This window comes from Balaenoptera ricei, chromosome 16 (genome assembly GCF_028023285.1).
Source record: "Balaenoptera ricei isolate mBalRic1 chromosome 16, mBalRic1.hap2, whole genome shotgun sequence".
Lineage (NCBI taxonomy): Eukaryota > Metazoa > Chordata > Mammalia > Artiodactyla > Balaenopteridae > Balaenoptera > Balaenoptera ricei.
In genome coordinates, this window is record NC_082654.1 from 31,918,939 (window position 1) to 31,933,733 (window position 14,795).

The 14,795-nt window shown below is 43.9% G+C and overlaps 1 protein-coding gene across 1 annotated transcript in view; it reads left to right on the top strand.

The window, feature by feature from the left end:
- The window catches only part of TLL2 (tolloid like 2), a 134,215-nt gene that overhangs the window by 19,688 nt on the left and 99,732 nt on the right, over window positions 1-14,795 (top strand). The window contains exon 2 of the mRNA XM_059899542.1: window positions 11,002-11,112. Coding sequence (XP_059755525.1) covers window positions 11,002-11,112 — 111 coding nt within the window. The remainder of the gene's footprint in view (window positions 1-11,001; window positions 11,113-14,795) is intronic.

Below are 14,795 nucleotides of genomic sequence, written 5' to 3' on the forward strand. Positions count from 1 at the left end.
TTCCTATCCACGCTTCCATCCCTGCCTGAGCAACAGGGGTTACTTCAAGGCAAAGACGCAGGGCAGTTGGGAGTTAGAATTGAGAGGTGGCCTAGAGCAAGTTGCCTAATCTCTCTGAGCCTACTTTCCTCATCGGAAAAAAGAGCATAATTATGCTTATTGCACAGAGTCGCTGTCTTGAGGGTTAGAAGAGTGTGGAGAGCCTAGCATGTGGCTGGTGCTCAAGAAGTATCAGTCCCTTCCTTTTCAGTGCCTTGGTCCTTAGAGAAGAATTAAAACACCAGATTTGGAAGAAACAGAGAGAGCTGTTTCAAGATAAAGGGGGATGTGTTGGAAGGGTGTGAGCTCCCTGTCAACGGAGGGTTGTGAGAAGAGGCCACTCATGCATCACATGGTGGGTTGGAGCCAATGACCAGTAGGGCCCCTTCTAGTCCTAGGAAGATTGCTGAGCATTGCAGCAGTCTCTAAAAGGTGTTCCTTAGGACGGAAGATTCAGTGAAAAGAAATTCCAGGGCAACCACATTGGCAAATGCTGCATTCTCTTTCTCTTCGAGAGTTGTGATGTTTGTTAGGATTGTAAAGGCTCTGAGAAGTACTGCAGTAAAGAAAAGCAGTTCACTGCCGGGAGGCCCGGGTTTGATCCCTGGTCAGGGAACTAAGATCCCACAAGCTGTGCCAAGTGGCCCCAAAAAATGAACCTATCAATGAAACAGAAACAGAATCAGGGACATAGAGAATAGACTGCTGGTTGCCAAGGGGGAGGGGAGTGGGAGAGGGTTGGATTGGGAGTTTGGGATGAGCAGATGCAAACTGGTATATATAGAATGGATAAACAACAAGGTCCTACTGTATAGCACAGGGAACTATATTCAATATCCTGTCATAAACCATAATGGAAAAGAATATGAAAAAGAATGTATATATATGCATACTGAGTCACTTTGCTGTACAGCAGTAATTAACACAACATTGTAATTTAACTATACTTCAATAAAAATAAATTTTTAAAAAAAGCTTTATTGCTTTGCCAGGCAAAGGGGACCACAGGGGGCTAATGCCCTCAAGATTGCGTGTCCCGCCCTGGAGGGGTAGTGAGGAGTCTTACAGTGTTCAAGGAGCAGGTCGTGATCAGCTCGTGGGCATTCTTCTGATTGGTTGGTGGTGAGGTAATTGGGAGTCAGCATCATCAACCTCCTGTTTCCAACGGGTCTGGGGTCTGCGTGCTGTGGACAGCGTACAGTTAACTTCTTCCACCTGGTGGGGGGTTTCAGTATCTGCAAAACAGCTCAAAGGACACAGCTCAGAATAGTATCAGTAGTCCTTGAGGAAGAACTAAAGGTCCTTGACTTTGTTTAACGGCTAAAGTATTATTATTTTGTCTTACTTGACTGTTTTCCTTTCTTTCTGCATTTTCTCACTTCTCTGATTAAATTTATTCTTTGACTAAAGTTTTTCAACAGACAAAAGGTGGGTGGAGCACATGGGTAGAAGTCTGTTCTGGGAAGGCCTCATAGGGTCCTGCTCAGTTACAATAGCATTTCTTATTAACTTCTTAGAATGTGAAACTTTGGGAAAAGTTGGCTTGGTGGAGGAGGGCTGTGATTTGGGAATCAGGGAGGCCTTTTTTGACTTAGAACACCCATGAAACCTCATCCTGCCTACACGACCTTGGCCAATTCCTACCTCCTCTCTGGGCCTTCCTTTGAAGTTAATTTATAGAAGGCATTTATCCTGATCCCTGGAACAGGGTGCTGTTTGCTTCAGCTGTTTGCTTTGGGCAAGATGCTGTGCTGTGGAAACCCTGAGATGGGAGCTGCAGTGATGGGCCTTTCCCTGCAAGGATTAGGTCATCTTTTGCAGCCTCGAGAATCAGGCTTATGGAATCAGATGGGGAACGTGACGTAACTTTAGAAACTGAGAGACTTTACAGATATTTATTGTTATTACAGTAGTGTGCTAGAGCTGGCTGTTACCTGCTTGTGAGAGCCGAGTGTACACATATTCTCCATCTCCATGTTTTGTGATCTTGAAGTCAGCCTCAGTGAGAGTATTTACACCAGGGAAATGAGCAAACACTACAAATTAAGGCTCTCTCCTCACCAGGCAGTTGTTAAATATCAGCACATCTTTGATTATATATCATTCAAAAGTATTCCTTTAAAATGTCTCCTTTTATATTTTTAAATTTATTATATAATAGCTTTAAAATTTATTTGACTAGTTTAAAGGTTTCTGTTTTTGATTTCTGAAAAGCAGTTTTCCTATTGTATCTCATAATCTATTCCTGAAATAGTCACTATCCAGAGCTTCATAACAAAACACTACCACCAGGTGGCAACTCCCTGAATTGCAGGTTGGAGGTCCAGTGGGGTCAGCCAAGACTGGAGCAGACGGCATTTCCATTGGTGTGCCTTTTAGATCTTTCCTATGGCCTATCCATTCAAGGTCTACATTTCTGTGAAGAATTACCCTGCTTGACCTCTTTGTGGCAGCCGTGACAGGCATACAGAGGTGCAGGGGAGCCTGGGACTGAGGGGGCGTGGTTGCTGGAGGCAAAGCCCCTGGTGCCTTGAGTCAGTGCTTCTCAGACTTCTCTGGGCACACGTCCTGCAGCTTCCGATTCAGCAGCTCTGGGGTGGGCCCTGGGAGTGGGTGTTTCTATCAAGCTTCAAGATGAGATCAATGCTGCCCGTCTAGAGATTACATACACTTTGAGTAGCCAAGGGTCGGTGGTGGTAGAAGAAGAAAGTTACCCGGGTGATAGGAGTCCTTCCTTTGAGAGTCTTCTCTTAGGAGGCTGACATGTTTTGCCTTTTGGTAACAATTCAGTAGCTCTGTGTTTTGAATGTATAGACTTGGCTCATTAGATCCTAAGTACTGTTCAACCAATACGTCGATTTAATTTTAATTTTTATTTATTTATTTTTTTAGTTAGACTATGGTTTTTTTTATTAATTAATTTTTATTGGAGTATAGCTGATTTACAATACTGTGTTAGTTTCTACTATACAGCAAAGTGAATCAGTTATACATATACATATATCCACTCTTTTTTAGGTTCTTTTCCCATATAGGCCATTACAGAGTACTGAGTAGAGTTTTCTGTGCTATACAGTACGTCCTTATTAGTTATCTATTTATATATAGTAGTGTGTATATGTCAATCCCAATCTCCCAGTTTATCCCTCCCCTCCTTACCCCCTGGTAGCCATAACGATTTAATTTTTAAATTTTTTATTTATTTGTGATTTATTTTGGTGTATAGTGTGAGGTTCAAAGCCAACTTGATTTTTCCTCAAAGAGCTAACCCATTGTCTCAACGTAATTCATTGATTAGTCCCACTCTTTCCACAAATTTGTGAGACCTCTTTTGTCATAAATGAATTTTCTTATATAGACTAGGGATTGCTTCCAGACTATCCCATGTTGCAGGGTTGTTGAAGCTTTATAACATATTTTGATGTCAGACAAGACCAGCCTTCCTTTGGTACTCTTTTTCTTGACTGTTATCACCTAATTATGCAGATGAAGTGTAATATCATTTTGTCAATAATAAAAAAATTATTGAGGTTTTGATTAAAATGTATTAAACCTATACATTAATTTGGAAAGAACATTTCAGAGAAAGACAGAGTATGTCTTTCCTTTCCTGTCACTTTTTATAGCTCTTAGTAGAATTTTACAATGTCAACATAGTACTACTTTTTGTGTCAAGGTTTTTCCCAGATATTTGATGCTTTTTGCTGCTATTTTAAACAGAATTTATTATTTTATTTTGTATTATATTATTTATATTATATTGCTGTACATTATATAAAATTTTACTTTATATTATTTACATTATATACTTATAGCACTTAGCCACATGTGGCAGTTTAAATTTAAATTAATTAAAATAAAATAAAATACTGAGGAGTATCTGCTGAGCTCTAGCATTTCAACCTGACATGCTGGTCTCTGCTGGTGAAGCCTGTACTCTTGACCCTTTGGCTCTGGCTATAAATCCTCCTCTGTGGCTTTTCACCCTGACCTCAGGGCTCTGCTGGTCCACTGGCCCTCTCGGCACCTCTGCATCCTCCCTAGGCATGTGGGAGCACCCAGAGCCCCAGACACCAGGTGCTGGGGGCCAGATTTGGGAGCACCCTGGGCCCACGTCTCTGGACACTCCCCTCTACTCATGCTGTCCCATTGCCCCTGTGTGTGGTGGATGGGCAGCTTCTCCCAGACTTGAGCCTCACTGGGCTATGCCTTGGGGAGTTGGCTAAGAGCCTTATGTGCCCAGGCTCCCTCCCACCACATGTCCCGCTCCTGTCCTCTGACGTGGAGGGCTTCCTCCTACTCCCCCTTCTGTCTGATGGGGACTCCCCTGCGTCATATCCAGCTCCTTCCCTGAAGTAGCTTTCACCCTTCTTCCCTCACTGGGGCCACAGTGGCAGAATGGATGCAGGAAACAAGACTCACTCTGTATTGAAAATTCACCAGTTTAATGTTTTCAGACATCCCCATCATCTCAAAAGGAAGGAGACATGGTTACTTCCCAGGCAGGTGGCTGGGAAGTAATCTGACCTTGCTTTGGGGATTGAACTCACATAAATAGAATTAATTTCTATTAATTTGTCAATATATATTTTTACTAGTTTTCATTTCCTTTCATTAATTTATCAATAAATATTTCCTGAGCATATTCTCAATGCCAGACATTGTTCTGGGCATTACAGGGATACTGCAGCCAAAAAAGTTGGCAAAAATCTTTGCCTACATTAACAGAACTTCTAGTGGTACCTTGGGTCCTGGTTTTATGGTGGCTTCCCAGCCAGGACAGTTATTCAACCTGATTTTTGTGCATAATACTTTTTGCTAGTCTTGAGTGTGACCTGGTGACTATCTCCCATGGGGTTAAGAGCTAATGGCCTGTCCTCATTTCCTGACATGGCCTTGGCCTGTTGGACTGAGACACAGTGACCATCCCTACAGGAGAATGTGCACGTCTTTCTATTTCGGGTGTAAATAACCTTTAAAGAAGGGTCTAGAAGCTCTGCTGGGTCTCAAATTCCATCTTAGGGTGGAGAGACTCAAGGCAGAAGACAGTTCTCTGAAGCTTCCTCTAGGCATTCATTCAACATATATTTCCTGCACGCCGACTGTGCTGAGAATGGACCTGTGGGGCAGGCAGACACAGTCCTTGCCTTCATGAGACTGTACAGATAGAAGTGAATTAACTTCGGTTGTGATGAGATCACACAGGAGAAGTTGGAGTAGAATGGCTGTTTTCTAGAGTGTGGCCTCATGACTCAGGACGGCTCAGGTGGGATAGAATGTCCTGTGACCCTTCTGGAACAACCCTCCAGAACATTCAGGAGAGGCCGGCAAGAACTATCTTGGAAAAAAACAGGAGACAAAGGCTTTCTCTAGCTGAGAGGGGAGGCTGTTTCAGAAGTGGGCTCCCTCCGTAACTCCATGGACGTAGCCCTCAAAGTCCCTCCAGTGCAGACGGAGCCCATCTCTCGGAATGTGAGCCTGGCCGGAGGCTCTGGTGGCATCCATGCCGTCTCTTAGGTTGCAGACAGAGCCCTTCCTGTGTGCTTGGCTCAATAAATGCTTCTTTCCTGCCTTCCTCCCTCAGTCTGCTCCTTATTGTGCCTTTTTCCTGGAAGAGGAGCCATCGAGCCATAGTAGATATTGCATTGACATGGAGTTGTGACCTCCAGGGAATCCCAGAGTGACACCACCTGCCTCCAAGCTGACTCCTGATCATTCTTGAGTTCTCCTACAAGGCATTGGTTGAGATCCTTGAAGCAACTATGTGAGGAAGAGCATGTTGTGGTAGGAGTCTGGGGTGGCGACTCCCCACTGTTGCCTCAGGCTTATTTAGAATATCCAAAGCCCCTTTGGTGTTGGGGTTTTCACCCCTGGCTCCCAGTTGTATGTGGACAGATTCTACTCTGCTAGGTTAGACCAGAGCATAATGAGAATTGTCTTGGACTTGAGTCTCGCCTTTGCCAAGTTACTTGGTAAGTGATTGTGGAGAAATCACTCAGCCTCTCTGCACAACACGCTCATGTCTATGGAACGGGATCGGGGTAGGACTGGAGATGGCATCCTGATTCTGGACCTCTGTTCTGGGGTGCCAGTCACTCTGGTTTGAAGCCTGATGTTGGGGAGAAGGCTCAGAGAAGTCAAGTGATTTGCCGAAGGTCACGCAGCTATTAAATGGCAATAATGGGATTTGAACCCAGGATCCCTCTGGCTCTAAAGCATATGCTTTTAATCAACCTGCCTCCACAGGTGAACAATACAAAAGTTGCAGGCAGGAAGTGCCTTCAGGAAGAATTCCTTGCATGGGAATCAGCCTGGGGCTACTGCCTTTTGAGGTCAAGAGGACGCCTGAGTGCTGGGCATTGAAGTGCTCAAAAGCAGATGGAGACCAAGGTGGGCTGAGCAAGCCCTGGGGTCAGTGCAAGAAGAGGAGAATTCTCAGCAGCCCTCTGACTTAGGAAGCAGTTGCTGAAGAGCAGCCCTATGCTCCCTTGCCCTGACCTCTGTCACGCTCTGGTTTGCAGACTGATGTGTGCAGGGACACCAGAGACTTAGCAAGGGGTGCTTCCATATAAGATTCTACGTGATTCTATTATAAGATTCTATTCTGTAAGATTCTGTTAAAACTACTGGAGGATGCCCTGGTCATGGTGATCCTTACCCCACTTTACAGAAGAGAGCCTCACTTGTCACTCATCCTGAATCCCACTGCGTGCATCGGCTGGGGTACAAAAACCTCTGAGTGCTAAAGGGAAAACGAGAAACGATTGGTCACAGAGCAGCCGTCTTTGATGATGAGTCAAGGCATCTAGACCTGGCTTTCTCCTGTCTTTTCCTATCTGTATGAACTTCTGTTAAGGGGGGTGCTTGGTGCTTAGTGGAATATTTTGAATTCAGAACAACTGAAATAGAGTAAGTTAATGACAGTGATTCTTTTAAGTATAACTGAAATGTTTTCTGGACTTCTAATATTTCAAGATACGTGGATAAAAACCAAGATGAATAATTCCTTGTTTTCTTTCTGATGCAGCGTGTGTTATTCAATAAGGTGGTTAAATCTATTTTACCAAATCACATCATGAAACATTTATTACAGTTACAGTCAATCCTCATCTTATAAAATGTTTACTATTTTTTTTACTTCTTATGAACAAAATAAAAAATACATTTAAACTCATGGTGAAAAATCATAAATGTCAGGCTCACAATATACATAAGGATATGTGGTTTTTAAAAATTATTTGGGAATACACGAGCACAAAAGTTTGAGCACTTCCTTGGCTTGTTGGAGTCTTCCCAGGTCCTGTTAATCTACTCCCTTCTCCATCCGCCCTCTTGCTTCTCTTTCTGCTCTCAGAATGTGAGAAGTGTTCCTGATTATCTACCACTATGAATACCATCATTGACACAGACGTTTTTTCTTTGAGGAAGAGATGGCACTGCATTGTGAACTTGTGCTAAGTCTTCAGGAAGGTGGGAGGGGCTCAGGCAGCTAGAAACCATCTTTGGCTGAGCCAGCTTTGTTACACATTTCAACAAGGTGAAAATAAGTGTACATTTCAAAGATTTAAGCAAATTTGAAGTTGTGCAACCATCATCACAATCCAGTTTTAGAACATTTCTACCACCTGGAAAAGTTCCTTCATGGCCACTTATAGTCAAGTCTCATTCCCACCCCCAGCCGTAGGCAATCACTAACCTTTCTAGCTCTATAAACTTGCCTTTCTAGACGTTTCATATAAATGGAATCACATAATATGTAGTCTTCTGCATCTTGCTTCTTTCACTTAGCATGATGTTTTTGAAATTCATACGTGTTGTAGCGTGTGTCAATAGTTTGCTCTTTTTAATTGCTAGGTGGTTTTCCATCGTATAGAGAGATCACATTTTGTTTATCCATTCAACAGTGGATAGACGTTTAGGTTGTGTTCAAGTTTGGGGCAATCATTAATAAGCCTGCTATTAACATTTGAGTATATGTCTTTGTGTTGACCTATGTTTTCATTTCTTTTGGGAAGATCTCTAGGAGGGGAATTGCCGGGTCTTGTGATAAGTTTAACTTTTTAGGAAAATGCCAAGTAGCTTTCCCTAGGGAGTATACCATTTTACATCCCTACTAGCAATGTATGAGGTTTCCCAGTTCTCTACACCATAAGCCTGAGTTTTAATCAGTCTTTGTTACTCAAAGGCCTTCTCAGTTTTTGTTTTATTGTTTAGCGATGAGAATAGGTTGGCTCTTCCAACTCCTCAAGTCCCTGAATTTCTGGACTCTCTCCATTCCTTTTCATTCCCACTATAAATTGCTCAATTCTTTTTTTTTTTTAATTCAATTTATTTAAACAACAACAATAAAACAAAAAGAGTTCACCTATTTCTTCCACCTATTTCTCTTTACCTATTTTGTATATATATGAAATATCTATATAGATATAGATACACATATTTCACTTAGTATAATGCCCTCAACATTCATCCATGTTGTTGCAAATGGCAAGGTTTTGGTTTTTTTATGGCTGAATAATATGGACACTTTACATTGTTTCCATATCTTGGCTATTGTAAATAATGCTGCAATGAACATGGGGGTACAGATTTCGCTTCAAATTAGTGTTTTCATTTTCTTTAGATAAGTACTCAGAAGTGGAACTGCTGGATCACATGATAGTTCTATTTTTCAATTTTTGAGAAACCGCCATTCTGTTTTCCACAGTGGCTGCACCAATTTACATTCCCACCAACAGTGCACAAGGATTTCTTTTTCTCCACAACTTTGCCAACACTTGCCTTTCTAGTCGTTTTGATAACAGCCATTCTAACAGGTATGAGACGATATTTCACTGTGGTTTTGCATTTCCCTGATGATTAATGATATAGAGCCTCTTTCATGTACCTATTGGTCATCTGTATGTCTTTGGAAAAAATGTGTCTTCAGGTCTTCTGCTCATTTTTTAATTGGATTGTTTGATTTTTGCTATTGAGTTGTATGAGTTCTTTATATATTTTGGATATTAACCCCTTATCAGAATATGGTTTGCAAATAATTTCTCCCATTCAGTAGGTTGCCTTTTCATTTTTGTTGATGGTTTCCTCTCAATGCAGAAGACTTTTAGTTTGATATAGTCTCACTTATTTATTTATTTATTTATATTTTATTTTATTTTATTTATTTATTTTTGGTTGCATTGGGTCTTCATTGCTGCACATGGGCTTTCTCTAGTTGCGGCGAGCGGGGGCTACTCTTCGTTGTGGTGCGCGGGCTTCTCATCATGGTGGCTTCTCTTGTTGCGGAGCACGGGCTCTAGGAATGTGGGCTTCAGTAGTTGTGGCACGTGGGCTCAGTAGTTGTGGCACACGGGCTTAGTTGCTCCGTGGCATGTGGGATCTTCCCGGAGCAGGGCTCAAACCTGTGTCCCCTGCATTAGCAGGTGGACTCTCAACCACTGTGCCACCAGGGAAGTCCTCACCTATTTATTTTTGATTTTGTTGCTTTTGCTTTTCTATGTCATATTCAAAAAAATCATTGTCAAGACTTATGTCAAGGAGCTTACTGCCTATGTTTTCTTCTAGCAGTTTTACCATTTCAGGTCTTATGTCCAAGTCTTTAATCCATTTTGAGTTAATTTTTGTGTATGGTATAAGATAGTGGTCCAGTTTCTTTCTTTTGTATGTGGCTCCAATTTTCTCAACATCATTTATTGAAGAGACTGTCCTTTCCCCATTGTATATTTTTGGCTTCTCTGTCATAAACTAATTGACCATATAAGCATGGGTTTATTTCTGGGCTCTCTATTTGGTTCCATTGATCAATGTATCTGTTTTTATGCCAATACCATACTGTTTTAATTATTACCACTTTGTAATATAGTTTGAAATCAGGGAGCATGATGCCTCCATGCCCAGTTCTTTTTTTTTTTTTTTTCCAGTTCTTTTTAAAGCCCTTATCTTTCTTGTAGTATCTTGTCAAACACAGCTAATGGTAACCAAGACGTGCTATTGACATTCTGACTCCCCATCTCTTCACTTAAAGCCATAAGCTCATTTAGTTCATCATCTGCCTTCCATCTGCCTTCCAAGTTAATGCAGGCAATAGTTTTACCAAATACTTCATCACTGTGTAATATTGATTGCCTTCTTCCAGCCTTCAGTAATAGTTTCCTTGATACCCACTACCTGGCCCAAAGACAATGGATTTTTGTTACCAAGAAACATACCACTTCTGATAGCAATTTCTGTGTTAGTCAGGATAAAGAGGTTGTGCTGCAGTAACAAATAGCCCCAAATCTCAGGTACTTATAAAAATAATGGTTTTTATTTTCCTCATTCATGTTATATATCCATCCTAATCAGCCATCCCTCTGCTCCATATCATATTTACTCCAGAACTTAGGGTTTTGGAGTCACCCCTATCTGAGCCACTGCTTGTCCTCTGAGAGAGGGAATGAGGACATAGTGAATCATACACTAGCTCTTAAAGCTCCTTCTCACATTTGATTAGCCAGAACAGGTGAAGTGGCCAATGCTGACATCAATGGGGAAGGGAAATAGAATCTTTTTCCAGGGAACGGAAGCAAATATTGTGAACATTAGTATCATGTATTATATTATGCTTTTTAAAAAAATATCCTGAAAACTCTGAAGAAGGGAGAAACAGCTGTCTTTGTGTGGTGGTTTTGCCCACAGCTGCCTACAGTGACAGTAAGACAGGGTGACTTTTCAAAATACCTTACAGACCTAGGCCTTTGATCTTTATTGTGGTTGTCCCCAGCCCTGTGGCTTTGATGCACAGATTTATTATCTGTTGTTCTTTTTCTACCAGTCCTATCTCTTAGGCTCAGGAAGAAATTTGATTGGATGGACTATCTTTTCTAGAGTTTACTACTGAGCTTCCAATACCCTCTGGGCCACTAGTAAATTCATTCCTTGATCTCCAGCTTAAATTGATCCATTTCTGTTTTTTCTTCCCAGCTGTCTTTTGGGGAGACATTGCCTTAGATGAAGAGGACCTGACGTTATTTCACATCAACCAAACCCGTGACTGGATCAAGCAGTCAGTGGAGGAAACAGGACACAGCACCGGTAAGTACTGCGTCCCCTCCACCCCTGCCCTGGAGAGAAGGGTCAGGGACTCCAGCACGGGGTGATGTGGACCACAAGTCACAGGTATTTGACCTGTCAGTGGAAAACCAGAGGGGTCACCCCTTCTCTGTTGCAGGCTGTGAAGGTGGAGCCTCCAAGTTTGCTTATCCTTCTAAGAAAATCTTCATTAGCCTCTTTATCCAAAGATTCAGCCCTGAGCTCAGAGAGTTCAGAGTTGAACTCAACATAGGTTCTCAGGACTCTGGCCTCAGGGTCCAGCACTTCCCAAATGGAGAGAATTCCTGGATGGGCTCCATTTAGGGCATATCTGATGGTGATGCTGATACTGATTAGCAGTGGGAAGATGCTTGGTGGGGGGGGCGCCCCGGGGTGGGGTGGTATTGTGCACTTGTTTGGCCTACAAGCCAGGTGACAATCCCCTGGGGGCAGGAAACACAGACTGGGTGTCAGACTTTGATTACTCTTCTCCTTTGATTACTTTTCCTCCTTGCCTTCACCTTGGGGTGAATAGTAATGAGACTGGTCTCCTGATTTCTCCTCACCTCCCTGCCCACTGGGCTCGGATGCCTCCCCTCTGTGGAATCTCCATTCTCAGAAGCAGCCCCAGGCACTGAGCTGTGGGAGCTGATAGGCTGTGTGGCTGACTGTGGCTTATTATCCGGTGACCAAGGCTCGTGTGTGCCTGATGCTACACTGTCTCTGCTACCTGCCACCCCTCCACCCACCCTCCCTTCCTTTCTCTTGAGGATTTTAAAAAATTGTGGTAAGAACACTTAACATGAGATCTACTGTCTTAACAAAATGTTAAGTGTACAATACAGTACCATAAACTACAAACATGATGTGATACAGCAGATCTCCAGAACATTCATCTTGTATAACTGAAGTTTATACACCGCCCCCCTTTTTTAGCACCTATCATGGATCTAATGTGGTGCTGGTGAGAGAAAGAGCAATAAGATGTGACCTCTGACTTCAAGGAGACCTTTCACGCCAGGCAGACAGTGTGGACAAGCTTGCTAACATCTCCAAAGTTCAGTTTTCCTATCTGTAAAATGGGGATGAAACCAGCATTCGCTTCAACAGGGGTTGGGAGGATCGACTCCAAAAGTAACAGGCTAACCTGGTGCCTAGCACATGGCATGTTCTCAGGCAATGGCAGATGTTATCACTAAGCACCCCAGTCCAGAGGAATGAGACTGAAGTGTAGATAGATAAACTGTAGTTCCTCATGACAAGAGCTACAATGAATCAAGAGCAGTGGGAAGAAGGTGGGCCAAGAAAGGCATCATGGGAATGGGCACTCTTGCCTTGTGTCTTGAAGGATGCATAGGAGTTCCTTAGGTGAAGAATCAAGAAAAGATATTTCAGCAGAGGAGAAACTGTGTGCAGAGGCAGGGAGTACGAGGGGCTGTCTTAATTTGAGGAACAGAGGAAAGGTGTGGGTCACTGGAGGGTGGCTCTTTGGGGGGCTATCGTAGAGAGAAGCACCAGGAGAAGTTGCTGGGGTAGACGATGAAAGTCCCTGTTGGCGGGGTGGGTGGGAATGTCCCCAGAGTAGGAGGCAACTCCCCTGGTGCCCAATGCCTGTTGCGCTAATGAGCTGGAGCTTTCCCCTGTGGGTGGCAGGGGTCCTGCCCGAGGTTTCTGAATAGGAACGTGATGTGCTCATCTTTGGCTTGGGGGAGTCTTGGTGGAGTCCCCTCTCCCGCTGCTCTCCACAGCCCACCAGCTGCCCTGAGGTTGCTGGGTTCCGGGCTGGATGCTTGGGCAGCCTCACCATGCTGCTTGCTGGTGGTGATGATGGGAGAGGGGTTGTCAAGGCAACCCCTTTCCCTCTGCTGATGAACCTGGTGGATTCCAAGAACATCCCCAAAGCCCCCCATCCCTGAGTGTCTTGCAAGGCTCCAAGATTCCACCAGAACTAATTCACCAATTCTTCATTTCAGTATTTCCTGGCACAAAAGGCCCTGCGATCTGTATCCACTTGGGAGGGAAGGAGAAGAACATATTGTATTCATGTTTCTGGATGTGGTCCCAATTCATTCATTCACTCACTCACTCACTGATTCATTGAAACCTCTATTGAGTGTTCACTTTGTGCCAGGTCTTGTGCCAGACCCTGAGACGGTATAGACTGAGGTTTCTCTTTTTAAGGACGTACCAGCTGGTGGAGGGAATAGATGCAGAAACCAAAAAGGGTAAAGAGTGAGAGATGGAGGTGGGGTGTCCCAGGAAGCACAGTGGGAGTGAGGGCACTAAGAAGACCTGGGACCATTGCTGTGGGGAGAGCCAGAAAGGCCTCCCAGAGGAGGGCATCCTGGGGAGGTGGAGGGGTTTCCCAGGCTGGAGAAGAAGGAGTCAGAGGGTAGAGAAGGACATTCCAGACCGAGGGAGGCATCCTTCTTGGGGTGGGAAATGGGCTGGCAGCCTCCACTAAGGAGGTTACATGCTTCCTTCTTGTCCAGTGGTTGGTTCCCTCTTTCTCGGGGGTTGGTAGGGCTGTGCCCAGAGTGGGGGGCACCTCCCACCGCTCATGGGGATGTGAGCAGCTACAGGAGCTAGGCCAGGCTCCACACAGGATGTAGGGATGAGGCAAGGCAAGAGGGCAAAGGCTGTCAGAAGGCCAGGGGTCCTCATCACCAGTGGTCGGGAGGAGGGAGGAACGATTAGGCACGTTAGAGCTTCTTTTTGGTGTCTGGCTCTATGATTATCACTTCTTCGGATTTGGGGGACCTCTCGTGGATGTTTTGAAAAGTCCATTTGAATTTTAAATGGGGTTTTGGAATCCAGATTATTTTTCACACCATTATATACACAGCCTTAATTGAGCTCTAACAAAAGGCAGCATCTCTTCATAATTCTGTCACTCCAAGTCATCATACGCTCCCCCCGCCCCCCCGCCAGATTCTTACCTGGAGGCCTAGAGAAGTTGACCTGAGTGTAACTTTGTGTGATTTAATTTTTTAACTTTCCTTTTTGCACCATTACTTTAGTACTTAAAACTAGTGAACCTCACATAGCTCAAACATAGAGTGTGATGTACTTTTACGTGTGTTCATGTCCACGTAACCACCACCCAGACCAAGGGATGGAACATTTCCAGAACACCGGAGACTCCCTCACGCCCCCTTCCAGCCAGCACCCACCCCCCAGCAGCCACTAGTCTGACCTCTCTCCACACAGATGCATTTTACCTGCATGAATGGAACCATGTGGACAGACGCATTTTACCTGCATGAATGGAACCATGTGGTGTGTGTTGTTTGTGTCTGTCTCCTTTCCCTCAGCTTTGTGACTGTGAAATTCCCCCACGTTGTTGGGTGAAGCGCTGGTTTGTCCTCTCATCTTTTGCAGTGTTCTCCTGAATGAATGTACCCTAGTTTATTCATTCTTCTATTGACAGCCATTTGGACAGTTGACAGTTTGGGGCTATGAAAACTAAAGCTGCTGTTGTCTTTCTTGTACGTATCCTTCGGTGGACACAGGCACTCATTTCCAGGAATGGAATTGCTGGGTCACAGGGTATATGTAAGTTATTAGTAGAATCAGTCAGTTTTCCCAAGTGGTAGTACCAGTTTAAACTCTGTGTGGGTACATATTGATTTGGAAAGCAGGGCGGGGCGGGTGGGGTGGTGTGTGTGTGACCATGCAGGATCCAA